Source organism: Cnephaeus nilssonii, assembly GCF_951640355.1.
Source record: "Cnephaeus nilssonii genome assembly, chromosome: 4".
Lineage (NCBI taxonomy): Eukaryota > Metazoa > Chordata > Mammalia > Chiroptera > Vespertilionidae > Cnephaeus > Cnephaeus nilssonii.
Window position 1 is genome coordinate 70,922,532 of NC_137075.1, and position 22,749 is coordinate 70,945,280.

The following is a 22,749-nucleotide window of genomic DNA, read 5'->3' on the forward strand; positions in this document are numbered from 1 at the left end:
GTAGATGAAAAAGGTGTATAAATGGCAAAGAAGGCGGGGGAGAAGCAGCAGCATCTGAAATCATACCCTTATTTCAGAAATGTTATGTATGTTGAACTGTTTGATATTTAGCTACAGCAAATGTTTTTTTATTCCATATTATACTAGAGGCCCGATGCATGAAATTCGTGCACGGTGTGTGTGTGTGTGTGTGTCTGTCCCTCAGCCCAGCCTGCACTCTCTCCAAACTGGGATCCCTCGAGGGATGTCCGACTGCCCATTTAGGCCCGCTCCTGGTTGGATCGGGCCTAAACGGGCAGTCGGACATCCCTCTCACAATCCAGGACTACTGGCTCCCAACCGCGCCTGCCTGCCTGCCTGCCTGATTGCCCCAACCACTTCTGCCTGCCAGCCTGATCACCCCCTAACGACTCCCCTGCCAGCCTGATTGCCCCTAACTGCCCTCCCCTGCTGACCTGGTTACCCCTAACTGCCCTCCCCTGCCGACCTGGTCAACCCCAACTGCCCTCCCCAACTGCCCTCTTCTGCCGGCCCAGTCACCTCTAACTGCCCTCCTCTGCCGGCCTGGTCACCCCTAACTGCCCTCCCCTGCAGGCCTGGTCACCCCCAACTGCCCTTCCTTGCAGGCCTGGTCCCTTCCAACTGCCCTCCCCTGCTGGCCTGATCGCCCACAACTGCCCTCCCCTGCTGGCCATCTTGTGTCCACATGGGGGCAGCCATCTTTGACCACATGGGGGAGGCCATCTTGTGTGTTGGAGTGATGGTCAATTTGCATATTACTCTTTTATTATATAGGATTCCACACCCCTCCTTTCCTCTGCCTTAATGCCTAGCTTTCGTGATTCTGTGAAATACATCTAGATTGTTTAAAAGTCTAACAGCCAGCATGACTTAGTGGTTGAGCATCGACCTATGAACCAGGAGGTCATGGTTTGATTCCTGGTCAGGGCACATGCCTGGTTTGTGGGCTTGATCTCAGTGTGGTGTGTGCAGGAGGCAGCCGATCAATGATTTTCTCTCATTGTTGATGTTTCCATCTCTCTCTCCCTCTCCTTTCCTCTCTGAAATCAATAAAAATATATTTAAAAAATAAAAGTCTAGATTAGGTAACATACACTGAAACCTTAATTATAAAATGTTCCATGAAAAAATGAATAGAATTCAACACAATCTAGGGCTCAAGGAAATAACTGGCAGTAACGGTTTGTTATATACTATGCTTTTGCCCAGACTAGTTGCTTTACACTGATATATCACTGTACATTTCACAATCTACATATTGCAACCTAGGTTATAGTCTTTTTTATTTTAATTTTTTTGCCTTAAGAAAAATATTTACCAGATAAAACAACTTAATGAGTATTGTGATTTTAAGTTGATAAAAATGGTTAGTTCTCCTCATTATAATGCAGTGTTCTATTTGGTAAGAGTTTTTACAGATTGACTGGCCAAACATAAATTTCAATAATGTGAATATAACTATAAAACTGACATTTATTATTCATTAGTATTTGGAATCCCTCTGTTTTGCGTACTTACTTGAAAACTTTAATGTAGTCAGCAAGTTCAGGAATTGAAGTAATGTCTCCCTAGGGAAAGAATTTAATCATTTCTTTTTCTTATTTTTCCTCAAATGAGAAACTCTAATATTTGGTATCTGATATCAAGAACCAGCTTACTTAATAAACAAAATTACTTAAAATACAGATTACAATGATTTTAAAGATACAATTGTATTATATGGTCATATAGTACAAAGGCATTTTTAAATGTCATAAAAAGCTAATAAAATCTGATCAAATGGCAATTTATAAAACCCACAAGAATACATTGTTGATTCTAATGCAGCTAAAACTGTACGTGGAAATTTTATAAATCCTAACAGCCCAAGGTAAGTGTTTCTTATATAACTAATTCCTAAGCTTTAAAGCCATAAAACCAAACTTAACATTTGAAAAATTTCCTCCCTTCTTTTTGTACTATTTCAAATTTGGAGGGCACTAAATGGATTTATCCATGACTTGAGAGTAACTTCTCCTCTGCAGAAATGTTCTACTACTACTTGTAAGAGAATGTGCAGAGTATCAGAAAATCTGCAGCTTTATTGGAGGCACAATATTAATTTTAAAAGTTTCAGAAACACTGATGTCTGAACTCTCTAAAGCATTAAATATTTCTCTACATCCCCTTAATACTTCACCAGACCCTAAATTGACAAAAAGGTAAGCATTCAAAGTAAATTAGTAGGTTAAAAGGTTCACCCTACCAGAATTGTTGATGTTTTACCCCCTTCCAAAGTAATCTCCAGGTCTGAAAGGGCAGCATCAACTTCATCAACTTCTTTGTCACTGTTGTTCAAATGATTCTCTGATGTCATGATTGACAGCTTATTGATATGATACTGAAACCAGAAATGACATTTTATTTAAATGATCGTTCTAAATGTAAAACTTGAAAATCAGATTATTACCTACAGCTACAGTGAATGCTTTTCATCACCTAATTTGAAAAGATAAGAGTACACAGGAACTAGAATGGTAGGAAAATAAAGGGCACGGCACCGGAAATCAAAGCCCTAAGTCTGCTCATAAATATTTATCCAAAAGGATAGGGTGTTTGAGCATATTCAAATAAATTCATGGGAGGCCTAGGCGTCAGAGTATTAACACATCCTTCACTAAGCTCTACACATCAGAGGTTTCTGACCCCCTCCCCCGGCCCACTGCACTATTTATTCCCTGAACAGAGCCTGGAACCAATAAATACTGAATGAAAAGAATATGCATAAGGCCATTTGTAGAAATAACATTGATTACCTTATAATCACACTATTACCCAGAGAGGGGAAGTTAGTTATCACGATCATATTGAAAGCTAAAGCTGCACTTTCCCCCTTCCGTAATTCAATGCTAAAAATACGCCCAGAGGGAGATGTTGTTTATATTGTTACATAAGAATGATAAGACAATGTTTACCACCCATAAATACTGACATATACACATGTATACACATGAGTAGTGATAACAATCCTTTATGTAAATAGAAAAATCTTTGGGTATAGAATTACTAGTCATGATTTTAAATACACTTAGGTGAGTGACTTAGAACAACTATTACTGATCGATTACATTTTGATGTTAAACCTTACAGCGGTTTTATACAAAAGTAAATAGTACCTTAAACCCCTTAATCAGTTACCTTTCAAAGCCCTAAGTAGCATTCCAAATGTCTGAAGTATATTCACAGCATATAATCTATTCATGGGAACATTTAATGAATGAATCTGAGGCCGATTATCAATTTTCCTCTGTATTTTAAGATTTAGTGAATCAGTAATGAAAAGTCTGTGGTTATGCCTTCAGTTGTGCTGAAATGAGATCCTTACAGTGGTAGGAACTTTCAAGTTCACAAATCATGGAGAATAAGGTAGGCTGAAGCTCTCACAGGAGGTGGCCTCAAATGTCAGAATATAATAAGAATCATGTGGAGAGCAGGTTAAAAATGTAGATTCTTTGCTTTACTCCCAGATTCCGATTCAGTCAATCAGGGGTTCAGCTGGAATCTGCAGTTTTACTAAGTGCCTTAGGTGATTCTGATGCAATAGTTCTTCGATTAAATGCTTTAAAAACAAAGTGGTGTCCTGAGCAGGTGGTGCAGTTGGTTGGAGCATTGTCCCGTGCCATCAAAAGGATGCAGGTTCGATCCTAGTCAGGGCACATACCCAGGTTGCAGGTTTGATCCCTGGTCAGGGAGTGTGTAGAAGGCAGCTGATGTTTTTCTCTCTCCCTCCTTCTCTCTAAATACCACTTTTTTTAAAAAAACAAACCAGTGTTATTAACTACTTCATTTTTTATCCACAGCTTCTTACTTGAATTACTTTTTCTTTTTACTACTGTAGATTTTACACCACAAGGAACCAGAAGCCCCTAAGACAGAATAGTTCAGAGTGTAGGCTATGCATGAAATAAACAGTAGGCATCTCTTTGCCATACTTTCAAAGTTTCCCCCTTCTGATACTGGATGGCTGTCTCAAGCCTTCAGGTCAGTCTCTGGGAAGGCTTCTAACAACTCAAGGATTTGCAGTATTAAATTCTCTCATTAAATCTAGATTCTAAAATGGCCCAAGAGAGCTGTGCTTTGGGATATTCAGTTTCCACGAATTAAAAATCTATGGTTTCTGAGGTGTTTTTTTACTACACTAAAATGGAATATCGCCTGTACACTGGCTTGGGGAAGCTGCAGAATAATCCCATTTCTATGACAATATGTCTAGGAATACTCATTCAACAAATACTTTTTGAGCAACTACTATGTGCTAAACACTATAATATTTTGGCTTTTAAAAAAGAATGCATTATCTATATATATAAAAGCCTAAGTGACCGAACAACTGGTCGACCAGTCGCTATGATGCACACTGACCACCAGGGGGCAGATGCTCAATACAGGAGCTGTCCCCTGGTGGTCAGTGTGCTCCCACAGCCAACCTCCCGTGGCCCCTCCCCGCACTGGCCCCGATCATCCCGAACGCTGGCCAGGCCGAGGGACCCCACCCATGCACAAATTCATGCAACTGGGCCTCTAGTTTTTACAATAAAAAGACAAAAGGAAATATGACCAAAAAAAAATCAATAGTTTTCCCATATATTTTACATGTATTATTATTCTGTCATTGACAAAATCCTCACTAAAAAATTACAAGCCCACATTCTAAGCAAGAAAGATGTAGGTAGAAAGTCATAGCCAAGTGAGGGACTTTCAAAATAAAATAGCTCCAGAATTTAATTCAAGAAATTCTTCAGACAGTCTGAATCACATCCAAAGGCACAATAGAAGAGTCTTAACTACTCTCCAGAAAATATATGATTAAACTAATTCATCTGTCATCACAGATTTTCCTTTTCTGGGCTTCATTTCCACTGTCTTCTTTCATCATGTAAACTACAAAGAAATTAGCTGATCTTCCTCTCTAATGGGTAATTTTTGAGTCTTAACTAGAAAACTTTTCTAAGTGCACAGAAGCATTTGGGATATTAAGAGCATTTTTGTGTTCTAAGGGGAAAAATCATAGTGAAAACTTTTCATAACGGAATACAATTTTGATTATTGCATTAATCAATACTTTAGGTGAAACCATATCTAAGAACATTTACTGAAGCCTTACTTAGGTATCAGAAATATAAGAAAGATTAATCTAGTGGTTAATCAGACCTCAGTGCCTCTAAGAATGCTGATTTGTGGATGCCACCCTAAAGTTATTTTATCAAAGGGGGTAGCAGTGATGAAGTGGACCTTTTTTTTTTTAAAATAAGCCGTACTGTAATTATGAAGCAGGTGGTATGCAAGAACTACATTCAGAAAACCACTGGTTTAATCTGCCTATTTACTCTTAAGGATTATGACTCTAAATACTTACTGATATTTATGGTTAGTTTCACTAGTTTTTAAATTTTTATCTTCTTAAAAGGTATTATTTCTCCCATAGCCCACTTTATAAATATTATTATCTCCAACTATTTATGAACTTATGCAAGTAAGCTTTCAGAAATCTGACTTTTAATATAGACTGCTCCCAAAGGAAAACTGGTTAACATACATCTGGGGTGTTGGAGGATAACTGTTCTTCTACAGGATACAGAAAAGTAACTATTAAGTATATCACTAAGCTCTTACATAAAACAAAATATTAAACAAAAGTCAAATATTTATTTTGCCTTCCTAAGAGTCTATTCACTTTCTACATAGTAAAAAGTAAACACTATTAAAATGCTACTGGATTAATATGCCACTTGACTATTTAGAAGTGATCATCGACCCTTTCCCCCACAAATGTCCCATTCACCAATACTCTTCACTACCTGCAAAGCTGCAAACATCATCATTTCTTCTTCTGTGCACTCAATTTCTTCTAGGAGAATAGCCCATTTGGCCTGCTCATAAAGCTGATTGATTCTGATTGCATCATACTGCAGCAAAAGAGACACAATTCTTTTATAATACATCACTTTTAATGTTCAAAAGTTTGAAAATTCTGAATATTCACTTTAAAGCTTTACAAGAAAAAGGTAAAGATAAAAATTATGAACAACAAAAAGACATCAAATACATACCTACCAACAAGTGAATCTAAAAATCAAGTGAATAAAAAGTCTGAAGAACAGAATGGACTGGTGAATATAATGGAATCAGGGACATAGAAAGGGAGTGGACGGACAATTATCAGGGGGAAGGGGGTCTGAGGGGTGTGGGAAGAGATTGGACAAAAGTCTTACACCTATGGATGAAGACAGTGGCGGGGGGTAAGGGCATGGGGTGGGGTGGGGAGTCAGGTGGAGGGGAGCTATGGGGGGGGGGGGGGGGGGAGAGGAACACCTGTAATAATCTGAACAATAAAGATTTACTTTAAAAAAATTAAAATATAATAATTAAAAAAATATAACAATATACATTAAAATATAGACTTCAAATCTAGGCATGAAAAGGATGAGAAGGTAGACAAGAGACTCCCCTCCCCGCCATGGATGATAGGGAAGCAAAAGATCCAGATATCTGTGCCATGTCTTTTTTGGGGTAAAATACTCCGTATTTTCATGGTAAATTTAAATCTTATCAGGAAAACAAAGTGCCTCAGTAGCAATCAGTTGAGAGTAAAAATATATTACAATGTTTGGTTATAAGACAGAAAGACACACAGACTTAAAGAACAATTTTTTTTAAAGCAACATCTTTGGGTATATAATTAGAAATCAAAGTAATTGAAAAGGTAATCTTTCAGAAATGCTTCTTTAACCTAAAGTGCACTTTAAGAGAGGTATGAAAAAAAACAAACTTTACCAATTCTGATTCTTTTACCAAATTAGTGCCCATAAAATACAAATCAACCAAAAATTAAATTATCTTAAAAAAGGTTTACTTATACTTTCAACCTACTAAAACAATACATTTATTTAAAAGACAGATGCCTTTGTCTAATCCTTTGGGTTTTTGGAATTCAAGATTTGCTATTTACAAACATTCCTTATCCCACCAACTTCTAAAAAACAAGCATCCAAATGAATAAAACAAAAAGGAAAAAGAAATTCCTCTAAACCCTAGGTACCTTTGGATTCAAATCAAAAAAGCTGTAATACTTGAATCGAAGTAGCAAGGCCTCATTTTCCTTCACATCCTGTTCCATGAGAGATCTCGAGGAATCAAGCCACCTGGACAGTTAACAAGGGCAGGGGAACAAAGCAACACACATTTAGTAAACCATTCCTACCTCTGATTGGATAAAGGAATTCTTCCATTGTATGCAGATTTTAAAACTTACCCTTGGTTGATTTTTGCTTTGTCAAGAAGAGCTTGAGGCTTGAACATTTTTGCCAAGATTTCTGGTGACGTGACCGGCTGACTGACAGCAAGTATGCCAGGGTTGCCTTCTGACAAAGCGCTGTCACCGAACCACGCAGAAGTCGGCGACAAGGGGCTTCCGTCATGAGCATCGTAAGTGGGGGTCATTGTTTTACTATAAAGTCCTGGGCTTGAATATATGCTTCCTAATAAACAACATGAAAAATAGGTAGTAAGTAGGAAGTACAGAATCTTAGTTTTCAATTAACACATGCAATAATGGTAAGAAAGCTTAGTACATTACTTTACCTGTCTTGAAAACATGTAAAATTAAGTTTAACACTCTACTTGTGTAACATTAGATCGTATAATATCAAGGCCAAATGAATATAATTAAGTTGATGGCAACTCTGGGGGAGGGGGGGATCAGTTCAAGAGAATCAGAAGGCAAGTGAAGGATATAGCTAAAGCAGACCAACGTGTTTTCTGTTTTTAATCGTGGCAAGGCTCACCTTTCAGAGGGCCAATGTAAAGAACATCAGTGCCTATAGGAAAGGAAAGAAAGGAATTCAGAAGGTAAAGGAAAGGCAACAATAGAAGACAGAAACAAAAGAATGAAAATGAAAAGGAAGTGGGAAAAAGAAAAAACAGATTTTTCCTAGTGGCGAATCAAAAACTGAAGTACGTATTTCAAGTGGATTTGAGAGTCAAGAACCTTAGAAGATAAAACCTAAGTACAGTAAGTTTTCTGCCCAATTAAAAAATTGAAACTGTGCACTGGTCAAGTGTCTAGTAACAAATATGTCCATGTTTATCACCTTTGGCATCCACACCCTGTTTTAAGACAGCTCAATGTAAGTGAATTAATTCACACAAATAATTGTATGTTAATGTTTTCCCAGTGAATAGCTAAACTGGTTCCAGCAGATTTACAAACAAAATATTAACAGTAAAGGGGTAACCCTGGCTGGTGGTTAGAACATCAGCCTGAGCATGGAAGGGTCTTGGGTTTGATTCCCAGTCAAAGCCACGTACCTGGGTTGCAGGTTTGATCCCTGGCTCTGGTCAGGGTGTATGTGGGAGGCAACTAATTGATGTGTTTCTCTCTTTCTCTCTCTCAACAAAAAAACTAAATAAAAAATAATAAAAATAAAAAAAGTAAAGGGGTAGATAAAATTTTGCCCTGGAAACAGGCTAACAAAGGTACATTTTACAGTGAAAAACCCTGAAGGAATATTGTCTCTTTTATCTTCTGATTCCTTGGTATTAAAGAGCTAGGAGTGTAGCTACATAAGTAATAATTTGTTGAATTGGTCAACTGATAGCACCTATCCTCCAAAGTACCAACTCAGTTAATTATATTTTGACTGTAGTCGTAATATTAACAAATAAAATGGGTATCACACTATTAATGGATAATGGAAGGAGAATGGTGGCTGTTTCCTTTACCTGATTTAGGAATATGCTTAGGATTCTCTCTCCTAACTCCCACGCCACACAATGATAGAAACAATTACCTATGAAAAAGTGGTGGTGATGCTAGAGATTTTTGCAGTTGTCATGACCTACTGTAGGATGAGAACACAATAAAAAAGAAGAAAAAAAAAACCCTCTTGCTAGCTACAGGATATCTGACTTGGTGTCCCTAATACGTTTTTTTCCAATGTTAGTACTAAAGCTACTTGTAGAATCTGAACATTGTTAAACTTAGGTAAGCAACAAAATAAGCTGTGAACTCTCCTTTTTAGGCCTTTAAAAGAACACTGGGATATTACTCATAGCTTTAAAAACTACAAGGGTACTTGAGCAAAGTGAGAACTGATCATTTACTTTATGAAGTTTCTCAAGCAGAAAATACATTCCCCTAAATCACACATTTAATAGAATCAGCCTCTCACTCAAATCTCTTTTCTCTCAATTTCATATTCTTTGTACACTTCACATTTGATCACTTCATTGTTCCTATTTATTCTTATTTTTGTTAGGCACTCTATGATAATAACTCATTTACTGTTCCCAACAACCTTATTATTCTCATTTCAGAGGAACAGACGGAGGCACAAAGAGGTTAAGCAACTTGTCCAATGTCAAGAACTATTAAGTTGCTGAGCCTGCTATAAATCAGCCAGTCTGCAGCTATAATCACTGCCTCCAGGGAACTATAACTTATTTAAGCCATACCCAATAGTGTGCATTTATTTGTTTAGTGTTTTGTTACTGATGTGACCACTGCTGTTGCAAAAAAAGGTTTCTAATACACATTTTTTGTACTTATTTCCCAATTCCAGCAGCACTGCTAGGTCAGAGGGTATGTGCACTTTAAACTCCTTTTAAGTCTCAATTCAGTGACAACCCCAAATAGCTTCTATTTCTGATTGCCCCATTTAAAACATATTTGAAACAGAAAACTAATACAAGCTTAGATGGGGAAATATCTTAGCAACAAAATATGAGTTTGCTGAACTGCATTGAAAGATAACTTAAAACTATGAGAAGAAATAAAGAATTCAATGAGCACAACAGTCTCAGGCTACCTTAACATATTAGTTCCTGAGAGTAATGCTATATGTTAATATAGGAGAATCTGCCTCTTAACTTATTATTATAGACTAGAGGCCAGCCCGGCCTGCACCCTCACAATTCGGAACCCCTCGGGTAGGGTCACTAGGCCTGGCCTGAGATCAGGGCCTATCAGGGCTTTCCTTCCCCGGGCTGCAGGCAGCTGGCCCCACCCCCGCCATTGCCACTACTTGCCACCTCTGCAGCGCTGCCCCCCTCTCCCCTGCCACCCGTGGCCTCCCTCTGCAGGTGACAGGCTGGGGTGCAATGGCTTGGCTGGCCTGGGCCTCCCTCTTTCTTTGCTGGGGGCGGGGCCAGCCCTGTGAGAGGCCGTCTGCCGACCTGATTGCCCCTAACTGCTCGCCTACCTATCTGATCACCCCTAACCACTCTGCCTGCCTGATTGCCCCTAACTGCTTGCTTGGGGGCAGGGCCAGCCCGGTGAGGGGCCATCTGCCTACCTGATCTCCCCTAACCGCTTGCCTGCTTACCTGATCACCCCTAACCCCTCTGCCTGCCTGATCATCCCTAATCACTCTCCTGCCTGCCTGATTGCCCCTTACCACTTGCCTGAGGGCGGGACCAGCACTAACTTCCGGTTGGTTAGCCTCCGGTAGTTACTGGTCCTTATGACCCAGGGTTTTATGTACACTGAGTGGCCAGATTATTATGATCTCTGAACACATAATAATCTGGCCACTCAGTGTATATCCTATATAATAAAAGGCTAATATGCAAATTGTCCCCTCGACCAGGAGTTTGACCAGCAGGCAGGCCGGCCAACCGCCCATGTCCCCTGCCCCTAGCCAGGCTGGCCAGACCCCACCCATGCACGAATTCATGCACCAGGCCTCTAATATATATATATATATATATATATATATATATATATATATATATGTGTGTGTGTGTGTGTGTGTGTATGTATGTGTATGTATATATATATACATACACATACACATACACACACACACACACACACACACACACACACACACATACTGAGTGGTCAGATTATTATGCGTTCAGAGATCATAATAATCTGGCCACACAGTGTATTAGGATTATATTCATATATACATAAACATATATATATATATATTTTTTTTAAAGAAAGTATTAATTCTAATACATTTTAGAAAATTTTTCATCAAAATATCTCTCATACCAAATTACAGGTGAATTTAAAAAAATGTTGACATGACAGATAAATTAAAATATTATCAATATGAAATAATTTTGAAAGTATGAAAAGAAAATATAGAAAAACCTTTATATTTGTAAAGATTTTTTAAATATTTAAATCATTTTGTTATTTCTCAATTACAGCTGACATACAGTATATTAGTTTCAGGTGTACACCCCAGTGATTAGGCATTTATATAACTTACTAAGTGATCATGCTGATAAATCTCATACGCATCTGACACCGTACATAGTTATTAGAATATTATTGACTATATTCCCTGTGCTGTACTTTACATCCCCATGACTATTCTGTAATAACTAATTTGTACTTCTTAATCCCTTCACCTTTTTCACCCATCTCCCCAACCCCATTCCCATCTGGTAGCTGTCAAAATCTTCTCTGTATCTGAATCTGTTTCTGTTAAGCAAGAATGAAAACACAGAACTATAAACTAAATAACAGAATTGACTACATAAAAATGTATAACTTTAGTGTAGTAAAAAATATCACAAACAAAATGCCAATATAGGGAAAATATCTAACATATCAAATTATTAATACCACTAAAAACAAAAATATAAATAAAGCAAAGTACACGATTTGAAAGTTAATAGCACAAGAATGGCTAATAAATATATGACATACTATTCATACTAATGTTTATCAAGGAAATAGAAAATAAAGCAATTCAGAAATACTGTCATATCAGCAAAAATTTGTGCAGACTTACAACATTTAATATTGGCAGAATGTAGGAAAATTTTTAAATTCACCTGTAATTTGGTATGAGAGATATTTTGATGAAAAATTTTCTAAAATGTATTAGAATTAATACTTTCTTTAAAAAATATATATATACATTTATGTATATATGAATATACTGTTGATGGGAATGTGAAAGCTCTATTTTGGAAATACATTTGAACTTGGGGGAAACTTTTTGGAGTATATTTGATAGAAAAATTAGGTACCATCTAGGCAGAGAAACAGTTAAACAGTTTTTCTACATGGAAAACTCTGAAGCCATTTATAAAAACTAGGGAGATCTCCCTACTCTGAACAGAAAGATCACTAAAACATACTGTTCAATGAAAAAACTCAAATTGCATAATATCTATAATAATAAAAGTGTAATATGCTAATTAGACCGGACAGCCAAATGACCTTGCGAACGTCATTCTAGACATCCTTCCGGATGAAGCTGCGGTGGTGGGGGCTGAGGCAGAGGCGGAGGCAGTTAGGGGCGATCAGGCAGGCAGGCAAATGGTTAGGGGCGATCAGGCAGGAAGGCACATGGTTGGGGAGATCAGGCAGGCAGGAGAGCAGTTAGGGGCAATGAGGCAGGCAGAGTGGTTAGGGTGATTAGGGGCGATGAGGCAAGCAGGCAAGCAGTAAGGGGCAATAAGGTAGGCAGACAGGCTCAATGGTTAGAGACAATCAGGCAGGCAGAGTGGTTAGAGGCGATCAGGCAGGCAGGCAGGTGAGCAGTTAGGAGCCAGCAGTCCCAGATTGTGAGAGGGATGTCCGAGGGGTCCCGGACTGCGAGAGAGTGCAGGCTGGGCTGAGGGCCTCCCACCCCCAACTCCGTGCACAAATTTCATGCACTGGTACAATATAATATTGGGCTCTCATTCATGTTGTAAGAAACAAAACTAGACATACAAGTATACATAAACACATAGAATAGGTACTGGAAAGTTGCACTCCAACTGTTTATGACATAGTTATACACAGCAATCAAGAAATGGGTCCGGCCAGTGTGGCTCAGTGATTGAGCATCGACCCATGAACCAATATGTCACTGGTTCCATTCCCCGTCAGGGCACATGCCTGGGTTGCGGGCTCGATCCCCAGTAGGGGGCATGCAGGAGGCAGCTGTTCAATGATGTTTCTCTCTCATCCATGTTTCTATCTATCCCTCCCCCTTCCTCTCTAAAAAATCAATTAAAAATATATTTTTTTAAAAAAGAAATGGCTACTTCTTGAAAAGGAGTAACAGAATAAGTTGAAGTGTAATTTCCACCTTCAGTTTAATAAATTTTCTGCACTATTTAAAATTTTCATAAGGCTGTATTAAAGTATGACTTTTGAATTAAAAAGATATGAGGTCCATTTATATCAGAGTGAAAAAATAAAAATTACAAAAATGTATGTATAACAGTCTCACTTTCATTAAGAACAAAAATGAATACATAATTCTATATTTAAATTTTTACTATGTACATGCATTACTCTTATAACTAAAGAATAGTATTTTTTAAAAATGTTTTGATGCTTAAAATGGCAAGTTCCAGTTATAAAAAGACATCCTGCATAAGTGATTTTCCTGACAGTGCAAAGCAAGTGAATACTGATTACTTCCTGTATGTATTATTTTAGGACCCAGAGTTTTCCTGCCTTTAAGATTTTTTTTTTAAAGTTCTGATGCAATCATTTTGTATTTCTATTTACATAATACATCCTGAAATTAGTAATTTGTACATCAGTACTATACTGTAAAATTAATTTATTTTTGGAAAAATTGTTTTCCCCAGACCTGGGATCAGGCTAGTTCAATGGGTCCCCTCCAATAGGTAATTGGAAATTAGATATTTACTTAGGTACAGCTAGAAGTGGCAAAGCCACTCAAGAATATGCTATCTGACCACAGCCATGTAAGCAAGGTATTTCATAGAATTTTATCATAATTCTATGTAACAATTTTACTATAGTCTGAGAATCATTAATTCACACGCGTGATCCTTTACCTCCTAAAGCATTACTTGTTAAAAATTAGCTCTGTTGAGTTATAATTTACACATTAATATTTTACCAAATGTTCCTATTAGAATTCACAAAACATTTGCTTTAAATGTAATTGGATAGATGAATGTCACATAATGGTTAGAAACACAAGTGTTGGAGCCAGACAGACCTAGATTTAATTCTAGCTCTGCCCCTTTATTAGTTTTGTGACCTTGGACAAACTACAAACCCTTACATATTCTTTCCTTTTAAGTTACACAGGTATAATACCCCAGAATTGCAGGCGTTTTGTGAGGCTCAAATGAAAAAATAACGTATGTATTAAATAATCGTTACCATTTACTAAATACATAGTTCTGTTGACCATGAGCACACTGTGAGATCCTCACAATTCAAGATGCATGTGGGACTAAGGGGAACTTTCTCCTCAGAAAATGAAGATTATATCTAATCCTCACCACCCCTGCAGCAGAGGAACATGTGTGAAGCACTGAGCATAGTGTCTGATGCGCTGAAGATGTCACGTATTGAGATATTTGGACCTGATGCTACTTATTGACACAACATGCAACTGATCATATTTTTCAATATTTGGTCCAATAATTGATTCAAGTCCTAACAAATCATAAAAAGCAGGCAAACTAGATAGTTAATATTTCTTTTAAAAATTAACTGCACATTACTTTTATATGTGTGTATGGCACTCAGTGGACTTTTTTCTCTACAGATCATCAGTCCTCTACATATCACTATCTTTGTGTACTTTCTCAATATTCCATATTAACTTGTTGGAACACCTCAAATGTCTTTTAACTAAACTGCTTGGAAGTAGATAACTAAAACCTATTTTTTTAATTCCTTCACTCAAAACACAGTTGCTTCACAAGACAGCACATAGTCTATGATTCATTCATGCGATTCAACAGGAAATGCTAATCTGTGGTCAGAGGCAGAAAGTGGTTATTTTGCGGGATTGCGACTGAGAAAAGGCATGTGGGAGGCCTGGGTGGCTAGTATCATGTTATATGCTATATACTGTATCATATCCTGGGTGATTACAAGGTCTATATGTCTGCAAATATTCATCAGTAATTTAAAATTTATGCATTTTACTGTATGTAACACCTCAATAAAAACAAAACCTACAGCTACTCAGTCCAAAGATTTCTGGCTTTCCCTCATCTAAATTCATCATCCTTTGTTTCAAATGGTACTGTATAAAATCTCTAATTTGCAATTCTGGGACCAATCCTGCCTGATTTCAACCACCCCAAAATCACCCCACAAATACATGGTGGGGCAAAAGTAGGTTTATAGTTGTGAATATATGGAACAGTTTATTCTTACATTATTACTTATTAATTACTGTGGGATTTGCAATATGAACTATAAACCTACTTTTGCCACCCTATATACTTTTCTATGTAGTTCTATGTTGTTGGAATCAGATGCGTTTCCATTTAAATATAAAATAACTGAAAGCAGGGATTGTGTCTACTGTCTGGTGCCTTTATCAACATAAATCATGTCTAAATCGAATGTTAAAATTAACCTTATTCTAATGATGAACATATTCTTTTACCTCCTCAATTTGTAGCTTCTACCACTCCCTGAAACCTTTCCCCTCATTCCCTCCAACACGTTTACTGACTAGAGGTGAATTTGGTATTCCTTTAGAACAATGATTTCATTTTTTAACATATTCAGAAGCCAATGACTCTACAATGCACTATTCTAAACTCCTCAGCCTGACATTAATTACCTGCCAGTGTGATCCTGAAGTTCCTTGAAGGTTTCTCTCCCCCGTGAACTGGCTCAACTGGTTTTTGTTCATGTTTTGTACTTTTCTTCAGCCAGCATGTTATTTGTTAATATCATTCTTTCTGCTTGGATTGCCTTTTCTTCCCATCAAATCCTAACCATTGGAACTTAACAGCTCAATTCACAAACTTCCCCAATAAAAACTGAATGCAGTACACCCTATTTAGAATTATTTTGTCTTCTAAATCCCTACCTCCTAAAATATAGTAACTGTTTTTCAACTAACCTATAACCTACTTAAGAGCAAGGATTATCTAACTGTTAATCAGATGCAATTATTACATGAGTAGTGACATAAAAGTGACCAGGTATGTGACCTTAGATATTCCAAACCTTACTATGCCACAATTTCTTTATCGTTTAAATATGAGTACTAATATAATCCACTTCAAAGGATTGTAGTGAGAACTGAATTAATTTCCACAGGCAAAGTGTGTGAAATAGTTCTGGCATACAGTAACCACGATATGACGTGTTTGCTTTTGTTATCATCATCATCATCGTCCTTCCAAAATTTAAAAAACCAAGAATGAACTAAATTAGAAGAATACCTAACCCAGGTTGGGGAGGTAATGGAAGAAAATTTGAAAAAGCTTCTTAAAGGAGCAAACCATCAGGGGAAAAAGGCATGGAAGCAAAGGGACTGGCATATGCAAAGCACAGAGGAGAATTTAAGTAACCAGACAAAAGTTAGAATGTCTTAACGAAACAGTGGCGGTTTTCACCGAATGCAGAAAAAAGAAACTAAATACTAAAGTATCCAAGCGCTCTCCCTCCCAGGAGCACACCCTCACCTTTCCCTTCCTCCTCCCTCTTCCCCCAGGCGTAACCATCACCTTCCTCACTCCCAAGCTCCAAGGGCCCTCCCTTTACTTCTATAACTTGTTTCCATTTCTTCTACAAATTACTTCTTTTACCTCTGTATTTTTCAAATAAATGTTCTCTTATAATTTGGAAAACAAAAACTATCCAGTTTCTGAAAAGTAAAGAACTGAGCCCAGTAATGGTACTATCCCTTTTTTACTCTTCCTGAGCAGCCTTATCTTTACTGATGCAACTATTAACAATGGCAAGATAATTTGCACGTGACACACCCTGGTGGTAATTTCATGCTGGAGGGAAAAGATGCTGAAGGTGAGCTGCTTTTTCTGACCCCTCTCCTGACCTATGCAATCCTCGTATTCACTATTAAAAAGGCACACAGGCATACAGTCCATGGTTCTCACATTGAACCCTTGCTGAGTAAGAGAGACTCACCTGATCCAGGAGTAATAAGAGGTCCCTCTAATTCAAGTGCCTCGTCTTCAGACTGGTCATCTAGCTTTTTCTTTTTTTTCTTGGTTGGATCTCTGGGCTTTTTCAAGAGAGAAAGTTCTTCAGGGTGCCTGATATCTGTTAAGATAAGATTATTTTACTAGAATAAGAGAAAATTTAAACTTCACACTTGGTAAATCTATTAATCCATTTCAAAATAAGAATTTGTAATTTCCTTCTGTGTATGTGTGCTTGTTTTGCCACATATTAATGCCATGCAAAAGACTGAAATATAACATTTTAAATTTTTTTCTTTATTGATTTTAGAGAGAGAGGAGAGGAGAGGAGAGGGACAGAGAGAAACATGGATTTGTTGTTCCACCCATCCATGCACTCACTGGTTGATTCCTGCATGCACTCCGACTAGGAATTGAACCCACAACCCTGGGATATCGGGATGATACTCCAACCAAATGAGCTACTTGGCCAAGGCTGAAATATGACATTTAAAAAATAATCTACTAAAGCACTTTTTAAAAATTTCTTTATTGATTAAGGTATTACATATGTGTCCTTATTCCCCCCATAGCCTCCCCCACCCCCCCACTCATGCCCTCACCACCCTGTTGTCTGTGTCCATTGCTTATATGCATGCATACAAGTCCTTTGGTTGATCTCTCCTCCTTATCCCCACCCTCCCCTACCAGTAAAGCACTCTTAATTCACACCTATCTAATACATGTAGTAACCTCAAAGTGGCAAGATAATGATCTATGGCACAAAAAGAAAATATAAGAATTCTTACTTATATATTTATTTTTATCTAAAACCATAAGAAATAAGCTTTATATTATATGGCAGCCCTCATTCATTCTGCATGTAAAGTAAACGTAATGAAAATACTTTCATATCATTATCAAATCTCAAATTTTTACTTGAGTCAAACTTTTCTGCCTTGTATCAAATGGCTACAAGTTTCTGTGTTGATTCTATTAATTTATGTGGAGAATCTGATTAGAGGCAAAACAGTTAAATGAAAGTAATAAAAGGAATTCAAATAGGTATACATGACATTATATATTAAGTATATTACCATGTCCATGAACTTCAAGAATTGTTAAGAAGTCAATTCTCCCCAAAATGAGCTAAAAACTCAATGGAATATCCTATTCAAAATTTCAACTTGCTTTTTTGCACAAATTGACTGTAAAATGTATGTGGAAGTAAGAACAATCCTAGAATAGTCAAAGCAATTTTTAAAAAGAATAAAGTTGGAAAACTTACACTACCTGATTTCAAGACATCATAAAGATACAGCAATCAAGACTGTGCAATTATTGGCTAAGTGATAAGACATATAAATGAACGGAAGACAGGGCCCAGAAACAGACCCATATATAGGTGGTCAGTTATTTTGAACAAAGGTGCCATAGCGATTCAAGGGGAAAGGATAATGTTTTCAACAAACGGGACTGAGCCTGCAACCCGGGCATGTGCCCTTGGCCGGAATCGAACCTGGGACCCTTCAGTCCATAGGCCAACACTCTATCCACTGAGCCAAACAAGCTAGGGCCTCCTTCTTCTTTTTTTAAACAAACAAACAAACAAACAAACAAACAAACAAACAAACAAAACAGCCAGGTAGCTCAGTTGGTTAGAGCATCATCCCAATATGCCCAAGTTTGTGAGTTCAATCCCTGGTTAGGGCACATACAAGAATCAACCAAATGAATGTACAAATGAGTGAAGAGGCAATTCATGTTTCTCTCTCTCTCTCTTAAAAAAAACCATTAAATAAAAATTTTTTTAAGAAGCCAAAACCAAAAAACCTGCTCTTTGAAAGATACTGTTGAGGAAACAAAAAGGCAAGCTGTATACTGGGACAAAATATTCACAAAACATTTATGTATACCTGACAAAGGACTTATATCTAAAATATAAAAATAACCCATACAACTCAGACCAATGGGTAAAGATTTGGACAAGCACTTTGCCAAAAAATACACAAGAATGACTAAGCAACACATGCAGAGATGCCCAACATTATTGGTCAGGAAAATACAAATTAAAACCATGAGATAGCATTATACACGCATCAGAGTAGCCAACATTATTATAAGACTGATAATACCCTGTGTGGGTGAGGATGTGGAGGAGGAACCCTCATACCCAGCTGGTGGGAATGTGAAATGAGAATTTTTTTTTTAACAGTCTGGCAATTTCTTATAAAGTTAAACACATACAACTCAAACATTCACTACTAGTTCTTATCTCAAGAAAATGAACAGCACATTTGTAATCACTTTATTCATAAAAGCCCGAATTGGATTAACCCAAGTGGATAAACAAAATGTTTTCTTTCATGTCAGTGGAATACTCATACAATGGAACACAACTCATCAGGAGAGAGAGACAAACTACTGACACATGCAGTAACACGAATGTATCGCCCAACCATCACACTAACTGCTAGAAGCCAAGGAGAAAAGGGTACATGCTGTATGATTCCATTCATAAAATTCCAAGAACATGACAACAAATCTATAGTGACAGAGCACATCAGTGGTTGTCTGGCTAAAGTTTGAGGGCTAAATGAAATGTTCTGTGTCCTGATTATGGTAGTTTCTCAGATATGTCAACACTCATCAAACTGTACACTTTAAATAGGTTCAACTTATTTTATACCAATTATACCAGGATAAAGTTAATTATAAAAATAAAGAACGTAAAGATTGGGAGAGCTAAGAAAAAAAAATAGAAGGGAGAAGCACTGGGTCTATATAGTATAATGTTTGACGGCACTACATTATCTGTCAGGGTATGAACAGAGCAGAAAACAATACAAATCACTGTGTAACTTGTAATGCTACAGGTTGCTAGGTTACTAGATCCAAGTTTTACATGTGGCAGTTTGTACCTTCGGAGGCCCACAATATCCACCAGATGCAATCCAGTATCACAAATTCAGGAAGCTTTTTGTTTGTAGGGGACCTGAAACTTAGATGGTGGACATATTGCTGCAGGGCTCATGAGGCACAATTTGAGTTAGAAGCACCAAACCAAACTACTTGGATTCAAATCTCAGCGCCACTATTTGTTAGCTGCGTGACTTTGGCTAGCTACTCAATCGTCAATGTCTTGGTTTCCTCTTCTGTAAAATGAGAATAATCGCACCCCTCAGGCAGTTGCTGTGAAAATTAAATGATTCATACGGGTAACATTCCTTGAACAGGGCAGGCATATAACAAGTACTTTGTAAGTTTTAGGTGTTAATGCTTTTCTCTAACTTTAAAAATTATACAATCATTTAGAAATTACAAAAAGTATAAATAATCAAGTCCCTTAAAACATGTTCTTGAAAAATGGGATATGACTATGTAAATAAGTGATCACTTTAATAGATGTAAAAAATTCTGTGTAGATATATCATAATTTAACCATTCTTTTAAGACTGAGTCTATTATAAATAATGGTTATATAAACATCTATCTATGTACATATTTTCCCACATTTTCTTTCTTTAGGAATTCATTGAAGTAGAATCCTGGATCAAAGGTTGTAATAATTTTAAAGCAAAAGTGTACAAAAGATGGGCATGTGTTATTTTTAAAAGCTTGCTTATGTTTATCTCCTTGTTTTAATTTACATTTAATAAGTAATGATGTTATACATTTCCTAAAGGGTTTTTAGCCATTTATATCTATTTCTTCTCTTTGCTCATTTTTCTATTAGATTTCTTCAAATCAAAGTTAACTTGCTGTAAAAATTAACATATTGGCAAACAACTTTGAACTTTTAAAAAAAATATATATATATACCTTATCCCAAGTTTAAAAAAAAAAGAAGCCCAAATAAATATATTAATAACTATACAGGTCTTTTGTTTCTCTGTTGGTTATCTGAATTCTACCATTAGGAAAACTGATACACATTAGGTTTTTGTTTTGTTCTGTATGTTACAGGCTATTTTCTGGGGAATTTTTTTCTGAAACATCAAAATAAAATTACCAGAAAAAAACATCCTAAACAGAGAGGTTACCCAGACAGTAGGTGAGCATAATTACTTTTTAAAATATATATATTTTTATTGATTTCAGAGAGGAAGGGAGAGGAAGAGAGAGAAACATTACGCCCCCTACTGGGGATCAAGCCTGCAACCCGGGCATGTACCCTTGACTGGAATTGAACCCCAGGACCCTTCAATCCACAGGCCGACGCTCTATCCACTGAGCCAAACCGGGCTAACTTCTTTTTAATTATTAATAACTTTGGGTAAGTACATCTTAAGTATTAGACAGCAGAAATCATGTTAAAAATAAATGTTCCTTAAATTCTACCACTTTCTCAAAAGCCTCTAGGTGTATCTGATTTCTTTTTTTTCTTTAATTTAAAAATAGAGCAGCATATTCTTTAACGTTACACAATTAAAAATAAAGGATTTTCTTAAATCTTATATATTCAAAGTATAAAGAAGTTAACCCACTTATCCTCAAATGTAATTTGGGGGGTATGATGCATTAACACTAATTGTTATGATTATGTAGATTGAGAAACTCATTTATATTTCAGGTATATCTTTTAAGCCATATTTTCTAATTTAATTAGTAAAATCAAATCATCATTTCCTGGACTGCTCAGAAAAGAAACAAGATTTAACATTCTAAGAGACCTAATGGTTTATGAGTTGCACTCTAGTGGGCCCACACTAAATAATTCTCAGTGTACCCACAGTTGTAAATGCCACCACTGCCCATGTTGGGAGAATCCCCTGCAGAGGGGTGACAAACTAAACCCCACTCCTAACCCAGTTGTAGCGCCCCCTCATTAAGATGTATGAACGAACTGTCAGTGATTGACAGACATCTGAGAAAGGCCCCTGTGGTAAGAATTCTAGAGCTATCCCCTTAAAATTCCAGTCCCTGGGCATACAATCATACACTAACTGAGGAACTGCTGGGAAGGGACTTTGCAAATGGAATTAAAGTTATTAATCCACTGATTTTAGGGAGAATATCCTGGCTTGTCTAGGTAGGTCTAATGAAATCACAGGAGGCCTTCCAAACAGAAAAGGAAGCAGAGAGGAGCAGAGGAGAGACAAGACAGAAGGCAAGGTCGGATTCGACGCATAAGAAGAACTGGACTCGCTGTTGCTGGCTTTGAAGACCGAGGAAGGAGGCCACAGCCCACGAATTCAGGAGGCCTCTAGGAGCAAGAATGACCTCTGGCAGACAAACCAGGGGGAATTCAGTCCTACAACCACATGGAACCAAATTCTTCCATATAGAATTCTTTCTCAGAACCTTCAGGAACGAACATAGTCCCATGGACATCTTATAAAACTCTAAGTGTAGGACTCAGCTCAGCGTGGCTGTGCCAGAACTTTTAACCTACAGAAACTGTGAGACAATACATTGGTGTCTTTACATGTGGCAGTAAACTTAGGCTGCTAAGTTTATGGAAAACTCACAGAGATTCTAACATAAAAGATACCAAATGAAAAGAAAAACAACTTGAGTAAAAGAATAAAACAAAAAACCCTTAATTACAATTGTCAGAAAGATAGGACAATGACATCTATGAGAGATATATAGGATGTTATAAAGAAAACTGGAGCTTTAAAAAAGAGACCTTGGATATTAACAAGGGGAGGGAGGGGTCTTTCCTGTTTTATTTATTTATTTATTTACTTACTTACTTACTTACTATTTTGTTGAGGCTTAATTTATATAGTCAACAAATCTGAAATGTATTCATGGATACCTGGTAACAAACATCTAGATAAAAATATACACCACTGAAAATTAAAATTTGATATTCACATAAAAAAATCCAACAGAAGAGATATAAAG

General features: G+C 37.1%; 1 protein-coding gene across 1 annotated transcript in view; it reads right to left on the minus strand.

Annotated features, from left to right (window-relative positions):
- FERMT2 (FERM domain containing kindlin 2) overlaps positions 1–22,749 on the minus strand; it is a 66,663-nt gene that overhangs the window by 12,915 nt on the left and 30,999 nt on the right. Inside the window, exons 4-9 of the mRNA XM_079768186.1 lie at positions 16,904–17,038; positions 7,313–7,538; positions 7,100–7,202; positions 5,859–5,966; positions 2,267–2,401; positions 1,540–1,589 (exon numbers count right to left, since the gene is read on the minus strand). Of these exons, the coding sequence (XP_079624312.1) occupies positions 1,540–1,589; positions 2,267–2,401; positions 5,859–5,966; positions 7,100–7,202; positions 7,313–7,538; positions 16,904–17,038 (757 nt within the window). The remainder of the gene's footprint in view (positions 1–1,539; positions 1,590–2,266; positions 2,402–5,858; positions 5,967–7,099; positions 7,203–7,312; positions 7,539–16,903; positions 17,039–22,749) is intronic.